The 23,945-nt window shown below is 63.1% G+C and overlaps 2 protein-coding genes across 7 annotated transcripts; both read right to left on the bottom strand.

The window, feature by feature from the left end:
* Nucleotides 1-13: 13 nt before the first annotated feature.
* On the bottom strand, nt 14-8,295 carry RAPGEFL1 (Rap guanine nucleotide exchange factor like 1). Its single transcript, XM_053965080.1, has 15 exons — nt 7,767-8,295; nt 5,810-5,888; nt 5,205-5,355; nt 5,036-5,133; nt 4,366-4,478; nt 4,017-4,184; nt 3,829-3,926; nt 3,563-3,685; nt 3,295-3,473; nt 3,114-3,204; nt 2,400-2,450; nt 2,068-2,155; nt 1,913-1,977; nt 1,578-1,632; nt 14-1,036 (listed from the first exon to the last, which is right to left on the bottom strand). The coding sequence occupies exons 1-15, from the start codon at nt 8,194-8,196 to the stop codon at nt 912-914; spliced, it is 1,914 nt and encodes a 637-aa protein (XP_053821055.1). The 5' UTR covers nt 8,197-8,295; the 3' UTR covers nt 14-911.
* A 4,112-nt stretch (nt 8,296-12,407) lies between these two features.
* On the bottom strand, nt 12,408-23,816 carry CASC3 (CASC3 exon junction complex subunit). 6 transcript variants are annotated; one of them, XM_053965546.1, is made up of 14 exons: nt 23,517-23,816; nt 21,728-21,755; nt 21,396-21,433; nt 19,831-19,989; nt 19,603-19,754; nt 19,034-19,210; nt 18,146-18,831; nt 16,604-16,668; nt 16,289-16,403; nt 15,639-15,737; nt 14,849-15,003; nt 13,638-13,760; nt 13,409-13,472; nt 12,408-12,837 (listed from the first exon to the last, which is right to left on the bottom strand). In XM_053965546.1, exons 1-13 carry the CDS (start codon nt 23,787-23,789, stop codon nt 13,428-13,430), a joined length of 2,115 nt encoding a protein of 704 aa, XP_053821521.1. In that variant the 5' UTR covers nt 23,790-23,816; the 3' UTR covers nt 12,408-12,837; nt 13,409-13,427. The 6 variants fall into 6 exon arrangements, with proteins under 6 accessions (XP_053821521.1, XP_053821517.1, XP_053821520.1 ...); XM_053965542.1 differs by having other exon boundaries at nt 14,849-15,063; XM_053965545.1 differs by having other exon boundaries at nt 13,470-13,485; nt 14,849-15,063.
* Between the last annotated feature and the right edge of the window lie 129 nt (nt 23,817-23,945).

Here is a 23,945-nt window from a genome sequence, read left to right on the forward strand (position 1 = left end):
GGGCACGGCGGGGCGGCGGCGCCATGATGAGGAGGTCGGGTGGCCGTGAGGGAAGCGCCCGTCATCGCCCTCTTGGGAAGGTCAGGCCGGCTCCGTGAGCAGCCGGTGCCGCGGTGTCCCGGTGACCGAAGGCAGAGCGGCACCACCGGGAAGAAATTCCCCGCTGTGTGCCGAAACGCTGGTGAATGCCCGTGGTGCTGCGACAGAGCGCGGCTACGCCGCCTGTCTCCCCCACCCCTTCCGCCATATTGAGGAGGTCAGCTGACCGCCAGCAGCCGCCATATTGGGAGGGCTGGCGGAAACCTTTTTGCGGCCGCCATGTTTGGAAGGTCAGTGTTCGGCTCCGCGCTGCCGCCATCTTGGGAAGGTCAGCGCCACCCTGTCAGTCCTTGCGTGTTGACGTCACCGTCAGCGCGGCTGTGACGTCACCGACAGCGATGCTGTGACGTCACTCCCCATGACCTCCATCCCTAGCATGACATCAGAGACAAGTGCCGGGACAGACTTTTATTGGGGCTCCCCGCCCCACCCCCAGCTTGATTTTTTTTTTTTTTTTTTTTTTTTTTTTTTTTTTTTCCTCCTTTTTCTTAAAAAATAAATGTACAATTCCGGACAGCGGCGGTACAAAATATACACGTCTGGGGGGGAGGGGTGGGCGGCGGGCCACACATACAAAAATAGAGGGGATGGGGGGGGACATGGCCGCCCCAGGGGCCCCTGTGCCCCAGCCAGGGGAGGGGGCAGGGGGAGAGGGGGATGCGCCGGGGGGGGTCCCCAAACCAACCCCCTCCCCCCCCCAAGGGTGGGGGCAGCACCCAAGGGCCGGGGCTGGGCAAAGTGCGTCAGTGCTGGGGGGCTCCGGGCCCCCCGGGGGGGTGCCGGGGTTTGGGGGTCCCGGACTGGGCCCCCCCTCACTGGCTGCCAGGCTCCAGCTTGTAGGAGAGCTCGAAGAGCAGGTTCTGGTTGTCGATGACGCGCAGCTGCCGCACGTAGGCCTTGGTCTGCAGCTGGGCCGGGGACGCCTCCAGCTCCAGGCCTGGGAACGGCCCCGCAGCGGGGAGCAGGGATGTGGGGATGGGGGTGGGAAAGGGGATGTGGGGATGGAGGGGATGAGGGGATGGAAGGGATGGAGGGGATGGAGGGGATGGAGGGGATGTGGGGATGGAGGGGAATGGAGGGGATGGAGGAAGGAAATGGGGATGGCAACATGAAAGTGGGGATTGAAGGACGGAAAAGATGCAGGGGATGCAGGTGAAGGGATGGGGATGGGGATGGATTGGCCACGCGGGAATGGGGATGTGGGGACAGGGGTGAAGGGATGCAGGGATGCAAGGGTGAAGGGATGAGAGGTGGAGGCGTGGGTGAGGGATGCAGGGATTTAGGGATTTAGGGATGCAGGGACGTGGACAAAGAGGCGTGAGGATGCTCTGGCCACATTCCCATCCCTCGGGGCCAGCACTGCAGGTTCAGGGCCATGTGGGACTCCCCTGGCAGTGCCCCCCTTGCCCTGGCAGTGCCCCTCACCCCCAGCAGTGCCCCCCTCCCCTGCAGTGCCCCCTCCCCGTGCCCCCACTCACAGAGGGGGCGGCTCCGGTACTTCCGCACGGTTCTCACTTTCTCGGCGATGCAGTGCTGGGGGCACAGAGAGACCCCAGAGTCAGCCCCAGCCCCCCGAGACCCCACCCCACCTCCCCGGGGAGACCCCCCCCAGGAGCCCCCTGCTCACCCCCCCCCCCACCCTGGGCGCCCCCCCTGGGTCCTGTTCTGCTCCCAGGAGAGCCTGAACCCACCCACACCCCGGAGAGGGGAGCCCCAAACCCTCCCCCTGGGGTCCTCCAGCCCCTCAGGGGAGTCCCCTCCCCCCTGCCCCCATCCTGGGGGTCCACCTGCCCCATTCCCCCCGAGAGCCCACCAGTTTCTCCACGTTGACCAGCCCGTCCAGGAGGGTTTTGCTGCCTTCATGCAGGAAGGTCAGATCTGGGGGAGAGAGGGGGTGATGGGAGGGTCCCGTGGGGGGTCAGAGGGACCCAAAACCACCGGGGGGAAGCCCCTGAGACCCCCCCTCACCTTTGAGGATGAGCGGCACGAAGGGGATGAGCGGGGGCTTCATCTTGGCCAGCACCTCCCGGTAGGTCTTGTGGTTCCTGCAGGGGTCCTGGGGGGAAATGGGGGGGGGGGTGTCAGGCTTTAGGGGGGCTCCCCAGGGGTGCCCCGGATTCTCCCCCATGCTGGTGGCCGTGGGGCTGGGGCTGGTGGCCTGGGGGAGAAGGGCAAGGACACCCCAGGACATCCTGGACGCCTTGGGGATGTCCCCTGCTCAGCAGCACCCCAAACACCCCCAGGGGAGGTCTGGGGTCCCCCCCCCAACACCCACAACAGCCCCCACACCTCTCACCCACCGTCAGGTTCTCGAACTTCCGAAACAGATTCTTGAATTTCCCTGGGAGCTTCTGGAAGACAAAACCGGGGAGAGGGTAGGCAGCATCCAGCAGGACCAGGGAGCACCAAAGGGGAGGGCAGGAGCACCCAGGAGGTTCTGGGAGAGCCCAGGAGAGGCTCAGGGAGCATCTGAGGGTGTCCAGAAAGGCCTGGAAGCATCCAGGGGTGGTCTGGGAGCACCCAGAGGAGTCCTGGAGCACTGAGGTGGGGGTGAGAGGTCCTGGAGGGTTCCAAGAGCACTCAAAGTGGGGTCTGGAAGAACCCAGGAAAGGTCAGGGAGCAGCCAGGTGTGAGCATCAGCATGCCAAGGGTCCTGGGAGCACCCAGGGGTGGTCTGGGAGCATCCAGAGAATCCTGGGAACCCTGGAGAGCAGGGTGGGAGCATCCAGGGGCAGTCCAGGAGCACCCAGAGCAGTTCTGGGAGTACTGAGGGGGAAGGGAGCTCCTGGGGGCTTCCAAGAATGCACAAGGAGGGTCTGGAAGTGCCCGGGGGGGGGGTCTAGGAGCAGCCAGGTGTGGGCACGGGCACCCCAAGGACCCAGGTGGTGTCAGGCAGCACCCAGGGCTGGTCTGGGATCACGCAGGAAAGGGTCAGGGAGCACCTGGGGGTGCTCAGAGAGGCACGGGAAGATGTGGGGCAGGGCGGGGGGGGGCAGGGGCCCTCCAGCCCTCACCTCCCAGGTGAGGCGCAGGCGGCTGACGGCGGCGTTGTTGAGGCCGATGACGATGGCGTAGAAGGAGAGCATGTCCTGGTTCTGCTTGCAGCTGGTGGGGGACAGCGGGAGGGGCGGGCTGGGCGCCGCAGGGACCCCCTGGCGGCCCCCCCCGCCCCCCGTGCCCTCCCCCCACACTCACATGGCAGCGATCTTGATGAGCTTCTTGAGCAGGTGGGCGCGCTTGCCCAGCCCCTCGCAGAGCAGCAGCTCCGTGCCCACCCAGTGCTGCACTTCGCTGCAGCGCTGCAGCAGCAGCTCCAGGTTCGCCGTCTCCCGCCGGCCCCGCTCCCCGTGGAACACGTAATCCACGAATTCCAGCTGGGGAGGGGGGACGGGACGCACAGATTCCGTCAGAGCCCACCCCCGCACACCTCCGCAGCGCGGCAGCTCCCCCGGGACCCCCGAACCTCGTGGATGCAGCGGAAGAGCTCCCAGTGGAAGGCTGTGAGGTGGTTGGCGACGTCCTCGGGCTCGGCGCGGTGGATCTCGGTGTCTCCCGGCACCACCTGGATCTCCTCGGGCAGCGGCACCTGCGAGGGGACACCGGCCGGGGCACTCAGGGCCGGGAGGGTCCCCCCGGCTCCCCCGCTCTGCGCAGGGAGCGACGGCGGTGCCAGGGCCGGCCGGGGGCTGGGGGGGTCCCTGCCGGGGTGTCCCCACCGCGGGGGCTCACCAGGGAGTCGAAAGTGTCCCTGGTGCAGGCGAAGAGGTGGCTGTTGATGCCCAGGGTGGTGAACACGCACTCCTCGCTGGGCTGCAGCACCGCTTTCTCTGCCGCGGGGCACAGGGTGGGGTCAGCGCCGGGCGGACCCCCCGGCCCCGCACGCAGCCCCCCGCCCCCCTCCCCGGCCCCCCGGGCACCTCCGGACGAGGCCATGGTGACGAGGATGAGGGCGTCCCCGCGGGCGCTCTGCTCCTCCGAGTACTGGAGCTTCTCGGTGACCGAGGCCAGGATGTCCTGCACCGAGGCCGAGAGGCGGCTGCGGATGGTGACGTACGAGTGGTCGGGCATGTACACGCGGCAGAAAACTGGGGAGAGGGCGGGGGGTCAGCGCCGGGCACCCCCACACCACCCCGGGCACTGCCCACCGGGGAAACTGAGGCACGGAGAGGGCCCTGAGCTGACCCGGAGAGGGCACGGCGCCGTAGAGCGGCTGGTGGGTCACGGAGGGGACCCCAGTCCCCCTCAGCTCCCCCCACAGTCACTCACTCTCGTCAGAACCCCGAAATGCCACCCGGGTCTGCAGGCAGGAGTCGATGCGTCGGAAATGCCGGAAGAGCGGCTTCACCTGCTTGTTCGGGGGGGGGGTCTCGTCGGCCACCCTGGGGGGGGGGGGGGCACAGGACAGGGCTCAGACAGGGCCCCGGACCCCGGGGCTGCACCCCGAGACCCGCGGGGTGCCCCCGGCAGCCCCCGCCCAGGGCCTTGCTGACGGCAGGCAGGGCACAGGGAGGGCACTGAGGCACACCGAGGGTGGGCACGAGGGTGCAGTGGGGAGGGGTCCGAGGCTGCACATGGCGAGGGCACGAAGGGTGGGGGGCACGAAGTTGGATGTGAAGGTGCAACCAGGAGGGCACCAGGGTGGGCTGCCACTGACCCCTCCAGCCCCTGGGCACCCCCAAGGGCCACAACTCCGTGTCCTTCTTGGGGGCTCCCTGACCCACAGGGACCCCCAGGACCCTCTGCCCTCCCCAGGGACCTCCTGACTCAGAGGGAACCTCAGGACCCCCTGCCCTCCCTGGGGATCCTTTGTCCCACAGTGACCCCGGACCCTATAGGACTCCCTGCCCTCCCTGGGAACCCCTGGGTGGGTGACCCCCGGTCCCCCCGGGGACCCCTGACCCCAGGCACCCCCAGGACCCCCTGACCCTCTTCTCACTTGAGCTCCACAGTCTCCACGAGCTGGTGCAGCTTGATGATCTCGTCCTCCAGCTCGTGGTAGAGGGACGTGTCCTTCATGATGAGCAGGTAAAGCTCCTGCGGGGCGAGAGGGGTCAGGGCCGGGACGGCAGGAGGCTGAGGGGGGGACACGGGAAGGGGACACCCACCTTGATGACCTTCCCGGCGCTCTCCTCCTCCTGCAGCAGCCCCTTGTAGGTCTCGAGGAAGTGCAGCAGCACGGCCAGCACCGCCCGCTTGCGCCGCAGCCCCGACCCCTCCTCCCAGCGCGCCGGGGGGCTGCCCGCCGCCAGCACGAAGGTGGCACTGTCAAGGAGGTGCCACGGCAAGGAGGGACCGACCCTCGGCCACCCCCCAGCACCCGCTGCACCGAGGGACCTCGCTGAGGGTCGTTGTGCCCTCCCTGGTAGCACCACGCTGCCCACCTTGCACCCAAACCCACAGCCCGGCCTCGTGGCACCCCAATCCCCTTCTTGCTGCTCCTGTGAGCCCCCCCATAGCACCCCCGCTGCCCTCCCCATGTCCCCCTCCTCCTTGCAACCCCTACGCCCACCGTTTTGTCACCCTCGTGGCCACCCTTGTGCCAGCTTCACGGCACCCTGGTGCCAGCTCTTGTGCCACCACCATGTCCCCTTCACGGCCCTGTTATGCCCGCCCTCACTGCACCCCAATGCCCTCCTCACGCCCAGCCCCGGGCCCCTCCTCACCCAGCCTGGTGCCCACCCCCGTGGCCCCCCGTGGCCCCCCAGGATATTGCTGGTGCAGCTGCTGCAGGAAGCGCTCGGTGGGCAGGAACAGCGAGTGGGTGAGCACGATGTCATCCAGCAGCGACTCTGGGGGGGACAGGGGGACAGGCGTGGGCACCCCCCTAGAGCCCCCCGACACCCCCCATGCCCGGCGGGGCGGAGGGGTGAGGGGAGCGATGTTAATTTGCAGGGTGACACCGGGAGAGGCCGAGCCCCACGCGAACCCCCCCGCGCCGGCGCTGACTCAGGGCCCGCTCCCAGCCCCGGGGCAGCCGGGCCCGGCCGAGCCGGTGTGGGGGCAGAGGCGCCGGCAGGGCGGGACCGGGGCCGCGACGCCCCGGCACACCCGGGAGCCCCGTGAGAGCCCGGCAGCGGGCACAGCAGGACGCGGCAAAGGGAAACTGAGGCAGGCAGCTTGTGGCACGCCGGGCGGGTGCCGCAGCCGAGCTCTCTAGGGCAGCACGGGTGGCACCGCCCTGTGAAGGTGTTTTGGCGAGGCCAGGTGAGCCGAGGGCCCGGTCCCGGCGTCTGTGCCCATCAGAGCCGGCATCAGTCACCGCTGCGACCTTCGGACGAGGCGCTGCTCCCTCGCCCGGCACCAGCACAACCCTCGTGCCCCCGTGCCCCGGGGATCCTGTGGGGGGACCCCGGAGCCCTTCCAAGGCCCAAGGACCTGACCCACGGAGGGGCCACGCAGAGCAGCCACCCAGCCACTCCCCAGACACCCCCAGACCGTTAACCCGGTCACGGACCAGTGCCAAGGCAGGGCAGAGGATCCCCTGACGCTCCCGCGCCGGGCACAGCACCCCCGGGGCATCAGCTGCTGCCGAAAGCAGGACACGCAGTCTGGGGCACAGGGACAGGCAGGGGCACCAGCAGCACAGGTACACAGCCCCCAGCTCTCCCGGCCCCCTGCTCTGAGCGCAGCCCCCTCCCAGGTTCTGCCTGTGGGCCAGGAGTTGAACACTCCCCCCATCCCTTCAGGCTGCAGCCCCCTCCAGCCCTGCCTCAGTTTCCCCATCCCTCTGCAGCAGTCACGCTGTACCCCAGACTCACAGGGATGTTTCCCCGTGTCGGGACCCCCATGCTGGCTCCTGCCCCCCTGCTCCCTGCCAGCTCGGGCACCACCAGGCCTGGCAGCGTGCTTGTGCAGGCAGGACCTGGCACTGCCAGTCCCAGCTCGCCCCTACCCGAGGGCTCCTCTTGGTGGTTGCACCCAATCCCGGCCCTGGCATCACTGGAGCAGGGGGCTGGCAGTGGCCTGGGGTCCCCAACAGCCTCTGTTCCCGGCAGCCGAGTGGGATTGTCCGGGACAGGGATCCCCTTGGTGTGGGAAGGCTCCCACCCGCCTGCACCCAGCCTGGCTCCCGCCCAGCTCTGGCACCGAAACCACCCCGACACCTGGGCACGGGCAGCCACGGTGGGACAGCACCGGGAGGCCTGTGCCAGAGGAAAGGGGCATCCAACCGGCCCCCCCTCCACTGCAGCTCCCGTCCGGGCTAATTTTAGCACCAGGAGGATGTTAAGGACCATCCAACCGGGAGGTGGATGCTGCAGTGACTGCCGGTGCCCGGCCAACCCCGGCCCCCACCGAGCTGGCGCTGCCATTGAGCCCAAATCTCCTTGCCAGCCCCTCTGCCGTGCTGTCTTGCCCGGGGACCCCCTGCCCACCCCACAGATCCCTGCCCACCCCGCTGCCACCGACGCCCTGCCCCGGCCGGGACCCAGCCGTGACCTCGTCGCCCCAACCGGGCGCCGCTGTGCCCTGTGCAGGGCCACCCGCCTCACCGGGTACGAGGGTCCCCCCACCCCGCTGTCTCCCACCCCAGCATCCACCAGCGCATCCCCCCCCGCAAGCAGCGGCCGCCCCCGGTCTCTCCCCGCTCCGCCGCATCGCCCGCGATCCACGCGCTCCCCACGCCGGGCACCCCCGCAGCCCGTCCCGGCGGTCCCGCGGCCCCGTACCTGCCCCGCAGCCCCTCCCGTGTGCAGCCGCCGGCAGCCGGTCGAGGAGCGCGGCCAGGAGCCGCTCGGGGGGCGCGGGCGCGGCGGGGGCGCAGCCGCAGCCGCAGCAGCACCGGGCGGCGGGCGGCGGCTCCGGGCTCGGTGGCTCCCGGTCCCGGTCCCGATCCCGATCGCGGTCGCAGCCCGGTGACGGGTCCTCGGGGGAGCGGAGCGGCGCCTCCGGCGGCCGTAGCTCCAGCCAGCGGCCCTCGCTCCCCGGTACCGGCCCCGCGGGCCCCGCCGGCTCCTCGGGGGAGGCGGGCGGGCGCGACAGGCTCTGCCGCCGCGGCGCCGGCACCGACCCCGGCCCCGGTACCTGCCCCGGGGGGGCGGCGGGGCGGACGGGCAGGTGCGAGCCCGGCTTCTTCAGCAACTTCTCCAGCGGCTTCATGGCCGCCCGGGCGCGGCGGCGGCGGCGGCTCAGGGGCCCATCGGCGGCGGTGGCGGCTCCGTTCGGCTCCGCTCGGGCTCGGGCCGCGGCACCGCTCCCCGCCCGCCCCGCACCGGCTGCGCGTCGCGCCCGCCCCACACCGGCCCCGCCGCCAGCGCCGCCCCGCCCCGTTACGGCCCCGCCGCCGCCGACCCCGGCACCTGCCCGCCCCTTTCCCCGCATCGCCGCCGCCCCCGGGCCCGCCAACGGCACCTGCCCGCCCCCTCCCCGCACCACCGCACTCGGTACCGAACCCGCCCCGGGGCTGCGGTGACACCGGCTCGCACCAGGACACGGTCCCCCCCCGCTTCCCCGCAGCCCCGCGCAGGTGATGCATGACGCACCCCCGCACCCATCTCCCCGCATTCCCCGGTCGCATCCCCGGGGTACCACCACGCGCCCCTCCACCACACACCCCGTACAGCCTGGGGGGCACAGCCCAGAGCCTGTCACCCCCCCCGTCACACACCGCGACCAGGGGGCACAGCCCCACAGCCCCTTGCCATGTGCTGCCTCACAGCCCCGGCACACCCCCGGCACACCCCCGTTCCCGGTTCCCCCCCGCACACCCACGCAGCTCCCCCATGCCAGCCCAGGGGCACGGGGCACTGCCCCTCCACTAATGCTGCCCTCCCCCAGTGTCCCCTGCACGGGGGGCACACCCCCAGCTGTGGGGTGAGCCACCCCCGGACCCCCAGCCCGGCTCTCTGCACCCGCCGCAGCGTGGGAAAAGGCCGGGGGTGGGTGCGAGATCCCCCACCCTGGCACCCCTGGGGTGCTGGGTTCCCCCGCGGGCAGGGTGGGCAGGTCGGGGTGGCTGCCAGACCCCCCCACTTCCGCCGCCTGCCAGGCTGGAACGGGCCCCGGCGTGCCGGGGCAGGTGCCGGGGCAGGTTCCGGGGCAGGTTCTGGGGCAGGGCAGTGCCAGATGTGGCGCTTGCCTGGGGCTGATCCTCCTGCCCCGCTCCCGCGGGGTGCTGAGCACCCATCCTGCCCATGCCCGCTGCCCCCAGCCCCGCCTTGCACCCTCTGGGCAGGCCAGCAGGTGCCAGTCCCCTTCTCCCGGGTCCATCCCCCTGCAAAACCACGGCCCTGCGGCAACTGCGGGGTGGGATGGTGACAGCGGCCAGAGGGACGCAGCAAGTGACCCCATGGCCTTTGCCGGGCCTCACTGCCCAGGGGGTTCGGGTGGAGATGGAGGAACGAGGGTCCCGGCAGTTCCCGCTTTGTTCCCGCTTCGCCTCCACCCGGCCGTTGCCTGGCAACTCCATCCATGCGGCTGCCGGAGAGCAGCAAAACACGTCCCCACATCCCCATCCCCGGCTGCATGAGGTCCTGTCGGGATGGCACAGCACGGCATGGCCCGGCACGTCCCTCCTCTGTTCCTCCAGCCTCCAGCGTTCAGACCCCCCACACCTCATCCAGCACCCCCAGAAAATCCCACTCTGCCGAGCTCCTCCATCCCCTTTCCCCACAGCATCTGGACAAGGGTTCTCGGATGCGGGTGCAAATGGTGCTGCTGGCCAGGTTCAGCCACGCAGAGAAGGGCTTCTCCTGACAGCAGGAGGGGAAACTGAGGCACAGAGAGACACCCCCCTAAGACCCCACTAACTGGTGGGAATGGGGATGCACTGGGCCACCCGAGCAGGAGGGACCTGGAGCACTGTGCCATGCTGAGGGCAATGCTCCCCCTGGGAAAGGTGCTCCAGATCTGGCCTGTCCCATTCCCTCTCCCCACGTCGGCAGGGATGGGGGCTGGTGTAGAGTGAACTATTGGCTTAATTAATCGGCTGTTATTTCTCCTAACGAGCTGGGATCTGGAGCGGGCGCTTCCCTCGCTTGGCAGCCAGCGCGTTCCCCCGCCCCGGCAGTGAGCCGGGGGTGCGAAGCCTCCAGGCACTGCTCAAAACAGACCGTGTGTAGGAGGGAAAAATTACACCCCGGGAAAAATCCCTCCCCAAGCCAGCGCCTTAACCCACTTCCCAGCTGCAGCGCTGGGAGAAGGGAGTCAGGCATTTGGGGAAGGGGAGAACCACCATGAGACTGGGGCAGCTCCTCCACAAGGTGCCCGTGAAGGGCTGAGGCAAGCCCTGGACCATGTGCAGACCTGATCCTGCGGCCAAGGAGGGCAACTGAGGCAGTGGCACTGTGGAGGAATGGGGTAGTACAGCAAGGTGGGCAGGAAGGTGATGCCTCCTGCTGCTGCTGCTGTTGGAACTGCTCTGGGACCCGCACCCTACTGCCAGAAGTGAGGGCAGAAACTGGGGAGACCTGAAGGGAAGGGGAAAAAGGGAGTGGGATGCAAAGTGGGAAGTTGGGGTCCCCCCTGCCCCTCAAAGCCACCCTTCCACCCTGGCACTGGCAGGGCCACCAGCATCCTGTCCCTGCCAAACGTGGCTGCAGGAGGGCAGAGCTCACCGTGGTGCTCCATCCACAGGATCAGGGTGTAACAGGAGCAGGGTACGTGCCTCCCACCTCCATTCGGCGGGGGCAGGTGGGCGGGGGGCTGGCAGGAGGCTGCGGCTGCCTACGTGGTACAAACGTGCAGGTGGCAGCTCCTGCACCACCAACACAACAGTTGGTCCTTCCCCATGAGCCAGTGAGGCTGGGGGAGAGGAGGGGGCTCACATCAGCCCCCAGAGAGACAAGGGGCTCCCTCCAGCCCCACTGCTGGGGCAGAGCTGGGCTGGGGATGGCTGGCAGCTGCTTTCAGGGATGCGGGGGTGAGGGCAGCCTGGCGCCAGGCACAGCAGAGGTGTAATTTCAGTCCCACTGTGAGCTCCTGAGAAGGGCAGAGCTGTACCTAGGAAGAGCAGAGTGGCTCCTGGGAAGGGAGAACGGCTCCTGGGGAGGGAGCAGTTCCTGGGAGACAGCAGAGGTGGCACTGGTCCTGCTAGGGAAGCTCAGATGGACACTGTCCCTGTGGGTCTCAGCCCCAGGAATGACACACAAGAGCTGTCTGCTTCCTACAAAGCTGTTAGGGACGTGCATCCCACAGGAAAGGAATCCAAATGACACCAAAACCCCAGCATGGGGGTGTAAGGTCCAGGATTTCAGTCATGTGACCGATGCATCAATGACACACGGTGACATCTAAAACATGAGGGCATTCTGCTTTGGTTACGTGGCTTTGGTGGCTGAAACAAGACACAGAAGGTCACGGAGTCACAAACACCAAAGAAAGAAGGAATCCCTGCTGGAGAGCCAGGCATGGATGAAGGGTCCACACAGAGAATGAGCAGGTGGGTGCCAGTCCCCCGTCCTGGCCACAGATGGGGACGGGGTGGCCGAGCCACCTCTCGCTCGGTGACGTCCCCCTCACCCAGCGCCTGCGCCGGCAGCCGGCGCGTCCCCACGGCGTCCCGGCACGTGCTCAGGAGAGCAGCAGGAACCGGCAGGAATGGGCAGGAATCAGCAGCCGGCCCTGCCAAGTTTCCTAATGCAATTTGCAAACGGCTGCGAGGACTTGGCCAAGCCGGAGCCGGAGCGGGGCTGGTGGGATGTGGGACGCAGAGCAGCAGCACTGCGGCACACGAGAGCCAGCCAGGACCAGCGTGGCACTGCTGAGGTGACAAGTCACCCCACGGGGTCAAGAATCCCAAAGGGGACACAAGGCTGCCGTGGGGAACTGAGGCAGGAGCTGGTGTAGGGCTGAGGTGCTTCCTTGTGGGGCCGGAGCCCAGCCCGGTGCGTTGGGGCGGGCTCCAACATCCTCCACAGCCCCAGCAGCAACACCCAAGTGCTGGGAGCAAACCTGGCCCTGCCGAGCTGGTTTGGGTGCTGGCTGGGCTGCTCAGGCAGCGTCGGGGTGCTGGGTGCCCACAAACCTCCCCCCCTCTCTCTCTGTGGATTTGGCAGAGGGAGGGTGGAAACATCCCCTTGCGCTGCCGGGGGTGGCAGGGATGGGGGTTACCCTGTGGATTCCCCTCTGAGAGCTCACACGCAACAGTTACCAACAGTTTGTTGAGAAAAAAATCAGGAGGAGCTCCTAAGTTAAGTGGTTCCTGCCCAGGCAGTGCATTCCTGACAGCTTCCCACGGCTCCATTGCCCTTCCCCTGCACCAGAAGTGGCAGAAATCAACTTGCTAATTGAAAAAGAGAATTGAAATGAAGAATGAACTGGGGTGGAGGGGATGTCACTGCTGCTTACCCAAACAAATAAAACGAAACACCCAAAAGAAACAAATCAGCTTTACTGAAGGAGCTGCTTCATTCCTTAAATAAAAACAGAGACCACGATCAAGCCAGCGGAGTTTGACATCTCAGGAGGGAGCGGGGAACATTTCGTAACGGGGAGAAGTTGGGAGAACGTGTGGCCAAGGACCGACTCGGGGGTTGGTTCTTTGGCGGCCCCAGCACGAGGGAGAAGGGGGGTGGGCAGCAGCGAGGTGGATTTTGGGAAGGCACCGCTCGGGCCACGGGGGAAGTGCCTGGTCCTGAGCACAGTGCAGGTGGCTCATCCCGCTGCCTCACCTCCGCGCAGGGAAGGAGCCATTCCAAGGAGCAGCTTCCTCCTCGCCGAGGGGCCGAGTCTGGTGCTGGGATTCCTGTGGCCGTGTCCCTACGTGTTGCTCCTCTCCTTTGATTTTTCACCTTTGCTGTCCTGAGAGGGGGGAAGAGGGAAGAGCAGCAGAGGTTTAGGGCCCCGGAACAGTGCTATGGCTGGGTCTTGCCAGCAAGAAGCCACCCTGGTTGGCAACGCCCCCACCCGCCTCTCTGGGCACAACCAGCCCCCTGTGCCAACCTCTCCTCATGGTTCCAGATTTTTCCACCACGAGGCCTTTCCAGAGCCCCTCCATGAGACAATTTACTTCTCAGCCCTCCCCATGTACAGGAACCCACCGGCACATGCCTGCCCGGGCCTGGGCTTGCTTGGCTCCCATACGTGAAGAAGGTATGGAAAGGGAAACCAAAAACACACATGGCATTCCAGCACGCTCACACATGCACAGCTCACAGCACTGGAGCAAGAAGACCATTTCAGGATGCACTCGCATCCTGAAAAACCTTTAACTCTACTGCCTGAATTATCTGCTGAGTTCTCAACGTTTATCCTTCCAGAGAACTCCCTGCCTCCTAGCTCCTCCAGCCAGGGCTGGATTTTTCCCTCTCAAAATCGTCCTGTTTTCTACCCTGAGCAAATAAAATAAAAAAAAAGTCAACTTCAGACTTACTTTTTACGTGGTTTTAGTTTTAAAGATTTAAGTAACTCAAATTAACTGGAGCCCTGCTTACCACCTGCAACGAGAAGCTGAGGGTTGGGACAGGTCAGAGATGAGACAGTTTAAGATTTCCCCTTACAAAAGAACAACGTTATTTTTTTGGGATGGGAGGGGGAACTGCAGCCTCACACACACCAGTGACATCACACACACACAAGGAGCAGCGGGGAGGGGATGATACCTCTGGAGGGGGCGGCTTGATGGTCACAGGCTGGGACGTCCGGCGGGGCGGGGAGGGCTTGGGCTGCACCTGCTGCTGGACAGTGTTGTAGTAGGTGACCCCCCCATACACCTGGGACTGCGCCTGCAGGAGCAGCAGGATCAGAGCTCCGGGCTGGGGGGCCCTGTGAGCCCCTCCTGGCACCCACTGGGGCTGGACAGCTGCCCCCAGCCAGAGCCAAGAGGGGCTGTGCCCCCCCAGAGATCAGCTCCCGAGGCCCCTTGTGAGTCTCCACCCCTCACCAACGTGCCCCCACTCCGGCAAGGACAGGACACAGCCTGTGCAGATGGGATTCCCTCACCCTGCAGTCCATGGAATGCCTGAACTTCTCAACAGCAGCTTTTCTGCCTGGACACAGCTCCCCTGCACACCCAGCCCTGCAGCCTCGGGGGAAACTGCCCTCAAAGCAGGGTGAGGTCCTGCCAGGATCAGCTGGAGCAGTGGGAAGGGCAGGGAAGGTTGGGAGCTCAGGGAACATGCAGCTCCTCCAGCCTTCCACGGCGTGTCAGCCCTGCTCCAGTCACAGCGTGTCAGCCCTGCTCCAGCCACGGCACCAGGATCTGGTCTGCTCTGGTCTCATCTGCCTTTTCAAGGATCAGGTCTGATCTGTCTCCTCAGGGATTAGGTCTATCTGCCCCCTCACAGGGATAAGATCTGGTCTCATCCTCAGAGAGATCCAATCCAATCTGCCTCCTCACAGGAATCTGACCCATGTCCCTACAGGGTTTGGTCTGATCTGCCTCCTCAGGGACCCAATCCAAGCTGCCTCCTCGCTGCCCAGCAGCAACCTTAGATACCAAGTTGGGCCATGAAGCACGAAAACCCATCCCCCTGCTGCTCACACCAGCCAGTTCCCAGTCTCTATCTCAAACAGAACTGACTTCCAAAGCCATTCCCAAGGTATCCTTGGCTCAGCCCTGGAGAGGCTGTTTCCCTGCTCCATAAGGGAACACCTCAATTCCATACCCCCCTGGACAGGATTTCACCCACTGCCTGCCACGCTTAGGGAGCTGCCCAGGAGCCATCCTTTCTGGGATGACAGCAGCCTTTCCCCATGGAGCAGCTGTGCTGCTCCACATCCTCTCCCAGGAACACCTCGCAGAACACACCCCACGCTCCACAACATCCCACCTGCTCCTGCCTGGGAAGGAGCCGCGGCGCGTCCGGCTTACCTGCGTGTTGGAATAGAGATGAGGAGGGGGCGGAGGGGGCAGAGCTCCAGGGGGGTAGGGGTAGCCAGGATTCCCGAAATTCATCACTCCAGGGGCGGAGAAGTAAGTCGGAGTGAGCAGCTGCTGCGGCGGGGGCTGGCCCGGGGGCATGGACACTGGTGGGGGGTAGAGGCCGGGGTTTGCCATGGCAGGGGGCGTCTGGTGGGGGTGTAAACCTGGAGGTGATGGGAAGCACACGGGTGTCACCCAAAAAGCCAGAGCGTCCCTGGGTAGCAGCAGGAAGGAGCACGCTCTGCTCCAAGGGTTCCCTGCAGCCCCACGCTGGGGAGGGACACAGAGCAGCAGAGCACAGCCCCCTCCCCAGTTCCGGCTTCACCGGAACCAGGCATGGCAACTCCACTGCAGGAAACAATTTGTGTGGGCAAGCAGAGAACGTGTTCGACAGCTCCCAGTTCTGCTTTTTCCTGAGCTACAGGGCCAGGGAGTGAGGAACCAGCCCAGTGCCCACGGAAGGGAGCGGCCCAGCTGCTGAGGCCCCACAGGGACCTGCAAACATCCAGCTGGGAGCTGCCAAAGGCTCAGTTCCCCTTGTCCTGCACAGGCTGGAAGCTCCAGAAACACCTATTTTTTCTTTCCTTAAAACTAATACTGGTTCAGCCTCACTGCAGGAAGGAGCAGGTCTCTTCCATGTTATAGAAATTAAGGAAAATGGATTCCCCCTGTGACAGAGGCTGTGGGAGAACAAAGTTCTCTGTTTCCCAGGTCCAGGGGTGTCCCACTGGCTCCTCACCTGGATGAGGGAGGTGCATCTCCGGCTGCACAATCATCCCTTGGGGCGGCAGCGGGGCTGGGTTCTCACCGTGGGCGTAGATTGGTCCCTGGAATTGTACTGCAACAACACATGACAGGCTGTGAGGAAAAGCTCCATGGAATTTCATTCCCTGGCAGCCGGGCACACACAGCTCAGCAGGCCCCGAGGGCTCCCACGGCACACAGAGGCTCCCGGGCTTACAGATGTGACATGCTCCCTAAAGAAAAGCCTCCTACTCCCTTTAGAAAATACTCAGGGAATTTCTTCTCTAACGCTTTAAATGCTGGAGGGAATTCCTAATCCATCCCCAGTCCTGCTCTCCCCATGCTCAAATGTCAAAGACCTGATTTAAAGTTCAATTTAAATCCCAGTTCTCAGGAAGAATTGGGGTGTCCTAAGAGCCCTGGCATCGAGAGGGGATAACACTGAGGGTAATTCCATGGGTTTAAACACAAACCAGGCAGGCTCCCAGCTGCCTTTTAGACACTGTATGAGAGGACACAGTGCCACTACAACAAACGAAAGAGAAGACAAAGTCCCAACCCCAAGAGGAGTGGGGGGGGATCCCTGCTCCAGTTGCTCAGCTCCAAGCACACACGGAGCCACAGGAGCAGGAAGGAAACACTCACGTGGGTCGTAGTAGTGCCCTTCCACGATGCTGATGTGCATGGGGGGCGCGGGCTCCGGCACGGGGGGTCTCTGCCGCTGCGATGAGTAGCGCTTCACCCGGCCCCCCGGCACCGCCTGCGAGAGTCCAGGGATCAGGGGGGCTGTGAGGCACCCACCCGACACCCCCAGCCACCAAACCTCCCCTGGGTCACCCCCAAACACCCCCACAAAGGGAAAGGCTGAGGCAGCCTGTAAATCACCACAACCCCAAGACAATTAGAGCCCGTGTCCCGCGCGCCGCGGAGCCCGAGTCACGCTCCGGGATCACGCGTTACCATCTCCTCCATCCGGTTGAACTGCGGTGGTGGCCCAGTTCCCACGTGCATATGGTTGGGAAGACCTGAGGAAGGAACAGACTGGTTATTACTGTGGTTTGTGCTGGTTCCCAGGCCGGAGCCGCCTCGCCCGGGGGCGTGGCTGCGGCTCAGCTCTCGCTCCCATGACATGGAACCTTTGGACTTCATCGCCCCAGTGATTTTAAATATTTTGGGACAAATTAGAGGCTGTTTTGTTGCTGCACATTCATTCAAGGTGCTCAGCAACGCCTAAATCCTGCTTCAAAACTAAAGCCCCAGCTTGAAACTCAGGTCCTGCTCTGAGCTCTGAGTCTGCCGGGACACAGATCTCTTCCAGGTGGATCAAGGATCCATGTGGGATCTGAAGCTGCAGTTTAAACCCTCTGCAGGGTGTAAACACTTTTATCACAGGCTCCTTTGGATTCTAACCGCAAACTGAATTCATGTCAATTCACAGCAAAGTGAATTTTAAGCCTTGGCTAAAAACCACAGTGCCAAGGTGATCAACGGTGATTCCAGGGGAGTGAAAATGGATAAAACAAACACTGGAAGTGCTCATGGATCACTGACAGTGCAAATACAGGCAGAGGGATGCAGAATGGACAGATGGGAGCCAAATGCTTCCCAGAATAACTCCTCCCCTCCTCTGCTAGGGACACAAAAAGGACAGCAGAGTCATCAGCCTTCTCACAGCAGAACATGATTGTGTACCTGCAGCCAGGAGCTGGCCTGTGGGAAATTTGGGAAGATGCTTCATTTTTGTGCATTAAAAAAAACCGTAAACCAGGCAATCTAAGCACTTTTGAACTCTCATCCCCCTGTGACGTTTCCAGCCTGTCCAGGGGTCTGTTCTCACAGACTTCACAGTCCCATCAGTACCAAATGACTTCTGGTTCCACGACCTCAACCTCAGACGCTTATGAAAGCAGCAAGTCGGTTCCTTCTCCTTGCTCCAGTTTTACTCCCCTCGGGAAAGATTCTAACACTTCCCAGAACAGACTTTAATTCTGCAAAGGGATAATTATACCTGGATGACCTCTCTGTGGATGCGCACTGGAGCTGTCCTCAGCTGGCACCAGAGTAACTCTGTCCCATGTCCCTCCCTCCTCCCAGGCACAAAAGGATTTGCCAATCCTAGCCAGGCCTTGGCTATTGGCAACCAAATCCCAGTGACAGGAAATGAGCTGATAAACAGGAAGAAGTTCCTTTCTGCCCTGAGCAGGACACCACAGAGCCCAATTATTGATCCTTATCTCGTGCTCTCCTGCAGCAGGGGTCAGTCGTGCTGTGATTCACATCACAGGGAAAGGATCCCTTCTGTCCTTCCCAGCCCCAATTCCATTCACCTACACAAAAATGTTTAATTTCCCTTTTTCTCTGCTGCAGCACTTTCTCAGCAAGAACCACCACTCTGCACCCACCCTGGGACAAGGCTCAGACAAAGACAGCTCAGCTCTGACCAACTGCACAGATCAGGAGGCACTGGGCTGCTGGAAAACCAGGAGGCTGCTCCCAACTTACCCCTCAGCTCCCGGGGCGGGATGAACTGGGACTGCCCCGGGCTCCAGTTCTGCTCTGTCAGGTTCATCTGGGTCATCTCCTGCTCAAGTCCATCCACGCTGGATTCCACGGGTGACTCCCAGTTGCTCTTGGCTGGTGGGGGGGAGGTCTCGGCTGGCGTGGGTTTTGGAATCACGGGAGCCAGCCCCTCAGAAGCAGGCACTTCCTCAGCCGGCTTCCCTGCCTCCCCAGCCTTGACTCTGGTCCTTCTTGCCCGGGAATAAGATTTCTTCTCGACTGGTCTGTCTGGTGGTGGCTGCACAGCATCAGCACCTGTGGCTTGGTTTTCCAGAGCCCCCTCCTCCTTCCCAGGGCTGCCGTGGACATGTCCCACCTCCAGCTCAGGGGACGTGTCCCTTGATGGACTCTGCTCTGCGTGCTTCCCGCGGTAGCCGCCCTCCTGCTTGGCTTGTTCCCCATTCCGGTGCAGGACAGTTGCCTCCGAAGCCCGGTAGCCTGGACGGGTCTCCTTGTAGCCCCCCACCCTGGGGTAGTTCCTGGCAGGGGGCATCCTGCCAGTGCTGGCAGAGCTGCGGCTGTTGAATGACCGTGGGGGAGCCGAGGGGCTCTTGGCGCCCTGGTGCCTCGGGGGCTTGGGGGGCCTCTCGTTGGACCAGTTGGGGTCTCGCTGAGGGGGACTGCCAAACCTGAGGGAGAAAAATAGAACAGTTCATTAGAAAGAAACCCCTGGGTGGGAAGAATCACTTTGTCAGGGAACAGCTTCCCAGCATGCACATCTAGAAACCCCAGGCATATGGTCCCACGTGACAGAGCTTTCACTCTTTGGAGCTCCAGACCTGGTCCTTCTCCCCAGGACACTCCAGGCCCTGGTGTGGCTCGGGGGCTCACCGTGGCTTGCGCATCCTGCGGGGTTTGATGTCGTCGGGGTTGTGGGCTGAGCGGATGTCGTATCCGTAGAGCGCGATCAGCTCCTGCCTGGTCTTGGGGGCCTGCTCATCCTCACGGAACTTGTCGTGTTCCCAGCGCCCCTCGTCCTTCCACAGCTTCCGCTGACGACCCTTTGGCCTGGGAAAGGGACACAGGGAGGAGCAAGGGGCTGTCAGGTCAAGATGTGGCAGTTTCGAGCAGTTCCACAGACAGAGCCTGAGCTTTCCTGGGGCAGGGAATGCACAGGAGGCAGCATCCCTCCTTCCTCCCACTCCTCCTGCCCAGCAGCTGCTGGTGACCCACTGCTATTTGGGAAAAGCAGCTGGAAGAGTCACTGCTGCCTGGCACGAGGCTTTTTTTATGGTTTTTTTGCATCTCTCCTTCAAAACAAAGAGCTGAAGTGTCCTGGCAGGACACAGAGCAGGTAACGGAAGCGCAGACCTTCCCAGTGCATCCCACTGAAGCAAGGAGTCCTGCTGGCCTGGAAGCTGGCCTGTCCCTCCCAGAGCCCCAGGGGGACACTCACATACCTGACCTCCTCCTCCTGCGTCTGCCCTCGGAGGTCGTGCTCAAAGAAGAGCCCCTTGCGTGGAATGTACGCCGGGTTCTTCCGATCCTCATCGTCATCCAGGTGCTTGGGAGCCTTCTTCCCAACTTTCTTCTCCACAGGCTCCGTGCTCTCCTGTCAGAAGCAGGGAGCTCTCACCACTGCAGCAGTCCTGCTGCCAGCCCCCAGCCCGGAGCCGTGGGACACCCACCTGCCCGTCCCCGCTCTGCCGCTCGCCCGTCACCGCTCCCTTGGCATCCACCTTCTCATTCCCCTTCTCCCCTCTGGCCGCCGACTCGCAGGAATCGTTGCTGTCCTGCTTCAGCTCCACCTTGGAGCTTTCTTCCTCGCTGTAATCCTCTTCCTCTGCCTGGGAGACACCCAATGACTCAAACGTGCTCCGTTACCAACAGATCTGCCAGAAATCTCCCCAAATCTGGAGTCAGATCCAGAAACAGATTGCCCAGAAATTCCCTCAGTTCTGGAGTTAGATCCCTGTCCCAGCTGTTAGACATGACTCTTCTAAAGCAGATGATTAGCTCCTAAAATTCTTCCTATCCCCGTATTTTTACAGGAAAAGCAAAAGTTAAACCCAAGCTCTCTCAAGAGCGGGAGGATCCAACAGGCTTTCTGGAATAGAGCTGGGATCAGCTGCCCCACAAAGATGTGACATCCCACCACTCCAAAAAGGCTCCTGCAGACTGGGAAGACTGGTGATCTCAGGCCCTTCCTTCCACACTGAGGGCCCAGATCCAGCCAGGGCCACGTTTCCAAATTCCCTGGAGTTCCTCAGCTGACTCACTCTGCTCAGGAGCATGACCTGGTTTCACCCCCAGGAGCCTCCGGAGGCTGGAGCCGAACTAAAAATAGCTCGGGGTGATTAACCAAACCCTGCTCCATTTTCCTCTTTCAACACAGCCTTTGCACATCGGCTGCTCCCGGTGTTTACGCCGGGGAAGCCCAGGCTGGGCATTATTTTTAGGTACAGGAACAGAGTCATCCTGGCACGGCAGTGATGCAACAACCCCGCTGCCACTGGGAGCCTCCAAGAGGGATTCCGGGCTGGAAGAGCTCTGGGAGCTGCCCCAACACCTCTGCAGCCTGCAGTGCTCCTTCCTTGTTAATACCATGGATTAATTCCCAAACTGAGATTAATTCCCAAATAAACAGCTTGGATTTCCTCTGCCTGGTGGTTTGGATGTTCTCTAGCCACTGTTTCCCTCAGGATTCCCAAAACGCAGATGGATTTTCCTTAGAAAGCCTTCACTATAATTCTTAGACACCAGAACTTCCCTGAACTCCTTGTAAATCTCAAACTTTAGAGCTCTGAACTAAAAATCCAGGGGAACCTGCAGCCCCCAGGCAGGGGTGGGATGGGATTCCTTCAACACCTCCTAATTCCCAAAGTGCATCCCCCCTCCAGCTGCTCCCTCAGAACAGAGGGAAGCCCCTGGGATGCTCCCAACCACCACTTTGCTTTTGAATTCCAACTAATTAAAACCCAACAAGCATCCCACATTCCTCCCACGCCCTTCTTGGCCACGGCAAATCCAGTTCCCAGTGTGAGGAGCCAGGAGGGTTTTCCCTTGCACATCCTGGCCCTGCACCCTCCCCAGCAGCACAGTGACACTGGTCCCAGTGCCAGGGGCTGGGAGTTGGGGGAGGACACTTCCTCAGGAGACAGAGGGTCAGGGGAAGAGATCCAAGGACACAAACTGGGTTTGTGCTGAAATTCCACGTGAACCAGGGGCTCAGCAGGACAGAGAGCAGCCTTACCTCCGAGTCCTCGGCGCTTTCATAGTCAGAGAGCACAGCTGTGGGGAGGGAAAGGAGGTGGGGTCAGGGCAGGGCTGGACACGGCTCCTCTGCCATGGGACCAAACCCCTCCCAGAGGGAATCTGGACACCAGCACCACCCTGGATCAATGCCACAGCCTGCTCAGGAGGAGCAGGGAAGAGTTTGGGACACCATCCCTGTAGCCCACATTTGCCTGCTGCTACAAGTGAACATTTGGTGTGGCAACAACCACGGGATTGTTGGAAAAGCTGTTTTGTCTGGTTTTTACTTTTTTTGCACACAAACAACCCTGCCCAAGAGCCATCACTCACCATCTCCTTCGATGCCATCCTCACTTTCCTGCAGAGAGAGAAAAGTGAGGGGTGTTAGAGGAGGGGAGGGCAGCAGCCAGGTCCTAGCGACATGGAATCATGGATTCATAAAACCACAGAATAATGCAATTGTTTAGATTGGAAAAGATCTTTAAGATCAAGTCCAACCTTCAACGAGCACCAACCCCACGTCACCAGTAAACCATGTCCCCAAAAGCCACATCCACACTTTTTGTACACTTCAGGGAATTGGGATTCCACCACTCTGTGGGCAGCCTGGGCCAGTGCCTGGCCACCCCTTCCATGAAAAAAAAAATTCCCTCAGAACATACTTTCTTAGTATCTACAACCCTAACACCTTTTCCTAACAGCTGCTTTTTTGTCCTAATAAAGAGCATCCCATGATCCCACACACAATAACAGCAACATCTGGCCCTGACCCTATTGCATCCACCCTTGGGAGTTCAGCTCCAGTGACCAAGAAGAAACACATTCCAGGCTCCCAGAGCCTTTCTAAGGTTCCAAGAACCTTCTAGAGCAGCTACAGCGGGGCAATATGGAGAGCAAAGCACGGCCTGTCAGTGCTGGGGGCCTCTAGGGAACAAAGTGACAGTGGCAGGACAGCCAGGATCCCCCCCTTGCCAAACAAGAGCCAGGGAAAGGGCAAGAACAGGGAATAACAAAGAGAGGCCGAGCAGGACCCAGCTCAGGGAAGGGGCTGGAAGAAGCAAACAGCTCAGAGCAGGAAAAGTGCTCAGCAAAACTGCTGCCCAGAGAAGCTGTGGCTGCCCCGTCCTTGGAAGTGTCCAAGGGCAGGTTGGACAGGGCTTGGATTAAACTGGGATAGTGGAAAGCGTCCCTGCCCACGGTAGAAGGTGGAACTGGATGAGCTTTAAGGCTCCTTTCAAACCAAACCATTCCATGATTCCAGCATAAAGACAAAGATCAGCCCAACTGTACAGAAAAAACAACCCCAGAGCACAAGCAACCTGACCAAGGTGACAAGATAAACCCAGGAAAAAAAAAAAACAAAACACCCAGAGAGTCAGAGGGAGCTGGAAATAACCAGCCCTGGAACCTAAAACAGGAAAGAGCTGGAAATAACCACCATTAGAACCCAAACCAGGAGGGAACTGCACCTGGATTTGAACTGCAGGAGCAGAACTGCACGGGGGGAGGGAGACAGCAGCACCCAGCCCAAGCTGCCCTTGCTGCAGGGACCCCAGGAGCAGGGACAGGATCTCAGGCTGGGGAGATCCAGCCACAGGGCACACACGGAGCCAGAGCAAAGCCTCTCGCCTGCTCCTGGGGGGCTGCAGTGCCCACCCCACCTGAGGCTGCCCCAGCCCAGCTCTCCCGCACACATTATGGGGGGGCTCAGCCCAATTCCCCCAGTTCCCCAGACTGGTATTCCCTCACCTCCCTGCCCCCCACTTTGTCCCCAGTGTCCCCGCGCCCCGCAGGTCCTAATACCAGTGCCCCCCGACACCAGAGCCCCCCAGGCCTCGCACTCCGCCCCAAGGCCCTCCTTAGAGACCAGCACGCTCCCCTCAGCCCCCTCCCCGCCCTGGGTCCTCAGGGTCCCCCCCGCCTTCCCCTCGGGGCCCCCGGACACCAGAACATCCCTCAGCCCCTCCCTCGTGTCCCCAGGGTCCGCAGCCTCGCCCTGATTCCCCCAGACAGCAGCAGCCTCCCCTCAGCCCCCTCCCGGCCCTGGGTCCTCAGGGTCCCCCCCGCCTTCAGACACCAGAGCCCCCCGTCCCCGCGCCGCGCCCAGCCCCTCACTCACACACTCCGACTCGGCCGCGCTCTTCCCCCCGGCCCCAGCGGCGCTCTCGGCCCCGCGGCCCCGCGGCCCAGCGCCGAGGGCCCCCGCGGCGCCGCGCGGCGGGCGGTGCGACGGGCGGGGCGAGCCGGAGCGGGAGCGGGAGCGGGATCCGGAGCCCGAGCGGGAGCGGGCGGAGCGGGGCGAGCCGGGCGCGGACGCGGCGCTGTCCGAGGCCGCCGAGCCCTCGCTGTCCTCGCTGTCCTGCGAGGCGCGCTGCCGCCGCCGGTCCGCCATCTTGGCCGCGGGGCACCACGGGAGCGGCGCGCGCGGCCCCCGCCGGTACCGCCGCCGCCGCCCGCCAGGGGGCGCGCGCCCCGCGCGCGCCGGTGACGTCAGCGCTCCGCGGAAATGACGTCACCGCGCCCCAGGGCGGGTAAAATGGGGAGGGGG

The sequence above is a fragment of the Vidua chalybeata genome, chromosome 26 (assembly GCF_026979565.1).
Source record: "Vidua chalybeata isolate OUT-0048 chromosome 26, bVidCha1 merged haplotype, whole genome shotgun sequence".
Classification (NCBI taxonomy): Eukaryota; Metazoa; Chordata; class Aves; order Passeriformes; family Viduidae; genus Vidua; species Vidua chalybeata.

Excerpts from the sequence above, each read along its gene's own strand:
- RAPGEFL1 (XM_053965080.1), bottom strand. The coding sequence starts at position 8,196 with ATGAAGCCGCTGGAGAAGTTGCTGAAGAAGCCGGGCTCGCACCTGCCC. Across the intron at positions 5,356-5,809 it reads CTGCAGCAGCTGCACCAGCA|CTTCGTGCTGGCGGCGGGCA; the intron begins ATATCCTGGGGG and ends TGACAGTGCCAC. Across the intron at positions 3,927-4,016 it reads CACCATGGCCTCGTCCGGAG|AGAAAGCGGTGCTGCAGCCC; the intron begins GTGCCCGGGGGG and ends GCCCCGCGGCAG.
- CASC3 (XM_053965542.1), bottom strand. The coding sequence starts at position 23,789 with ATGGCGGACCGGCGGCGGCAGCGCGCCTCGCAGGACAGCGAGGACAGC. Across the intron at positions 21,756-23,516 it reads GCGCGGCCGAGTCGGAGTGT|GAAAGTGAGGATGGCATCGA; the intron begins GTGAGTGAGGGG and ends CTCTCTCTGCAG. Across the intron at positions 13,473-13,637 it reads TCAAGCCGCCCCCTCCAGAG|GTGGTAAGCAGGGCTCCAGT; the intron begins GTATCATCCCCT and ends TTCTCGTTGCAG.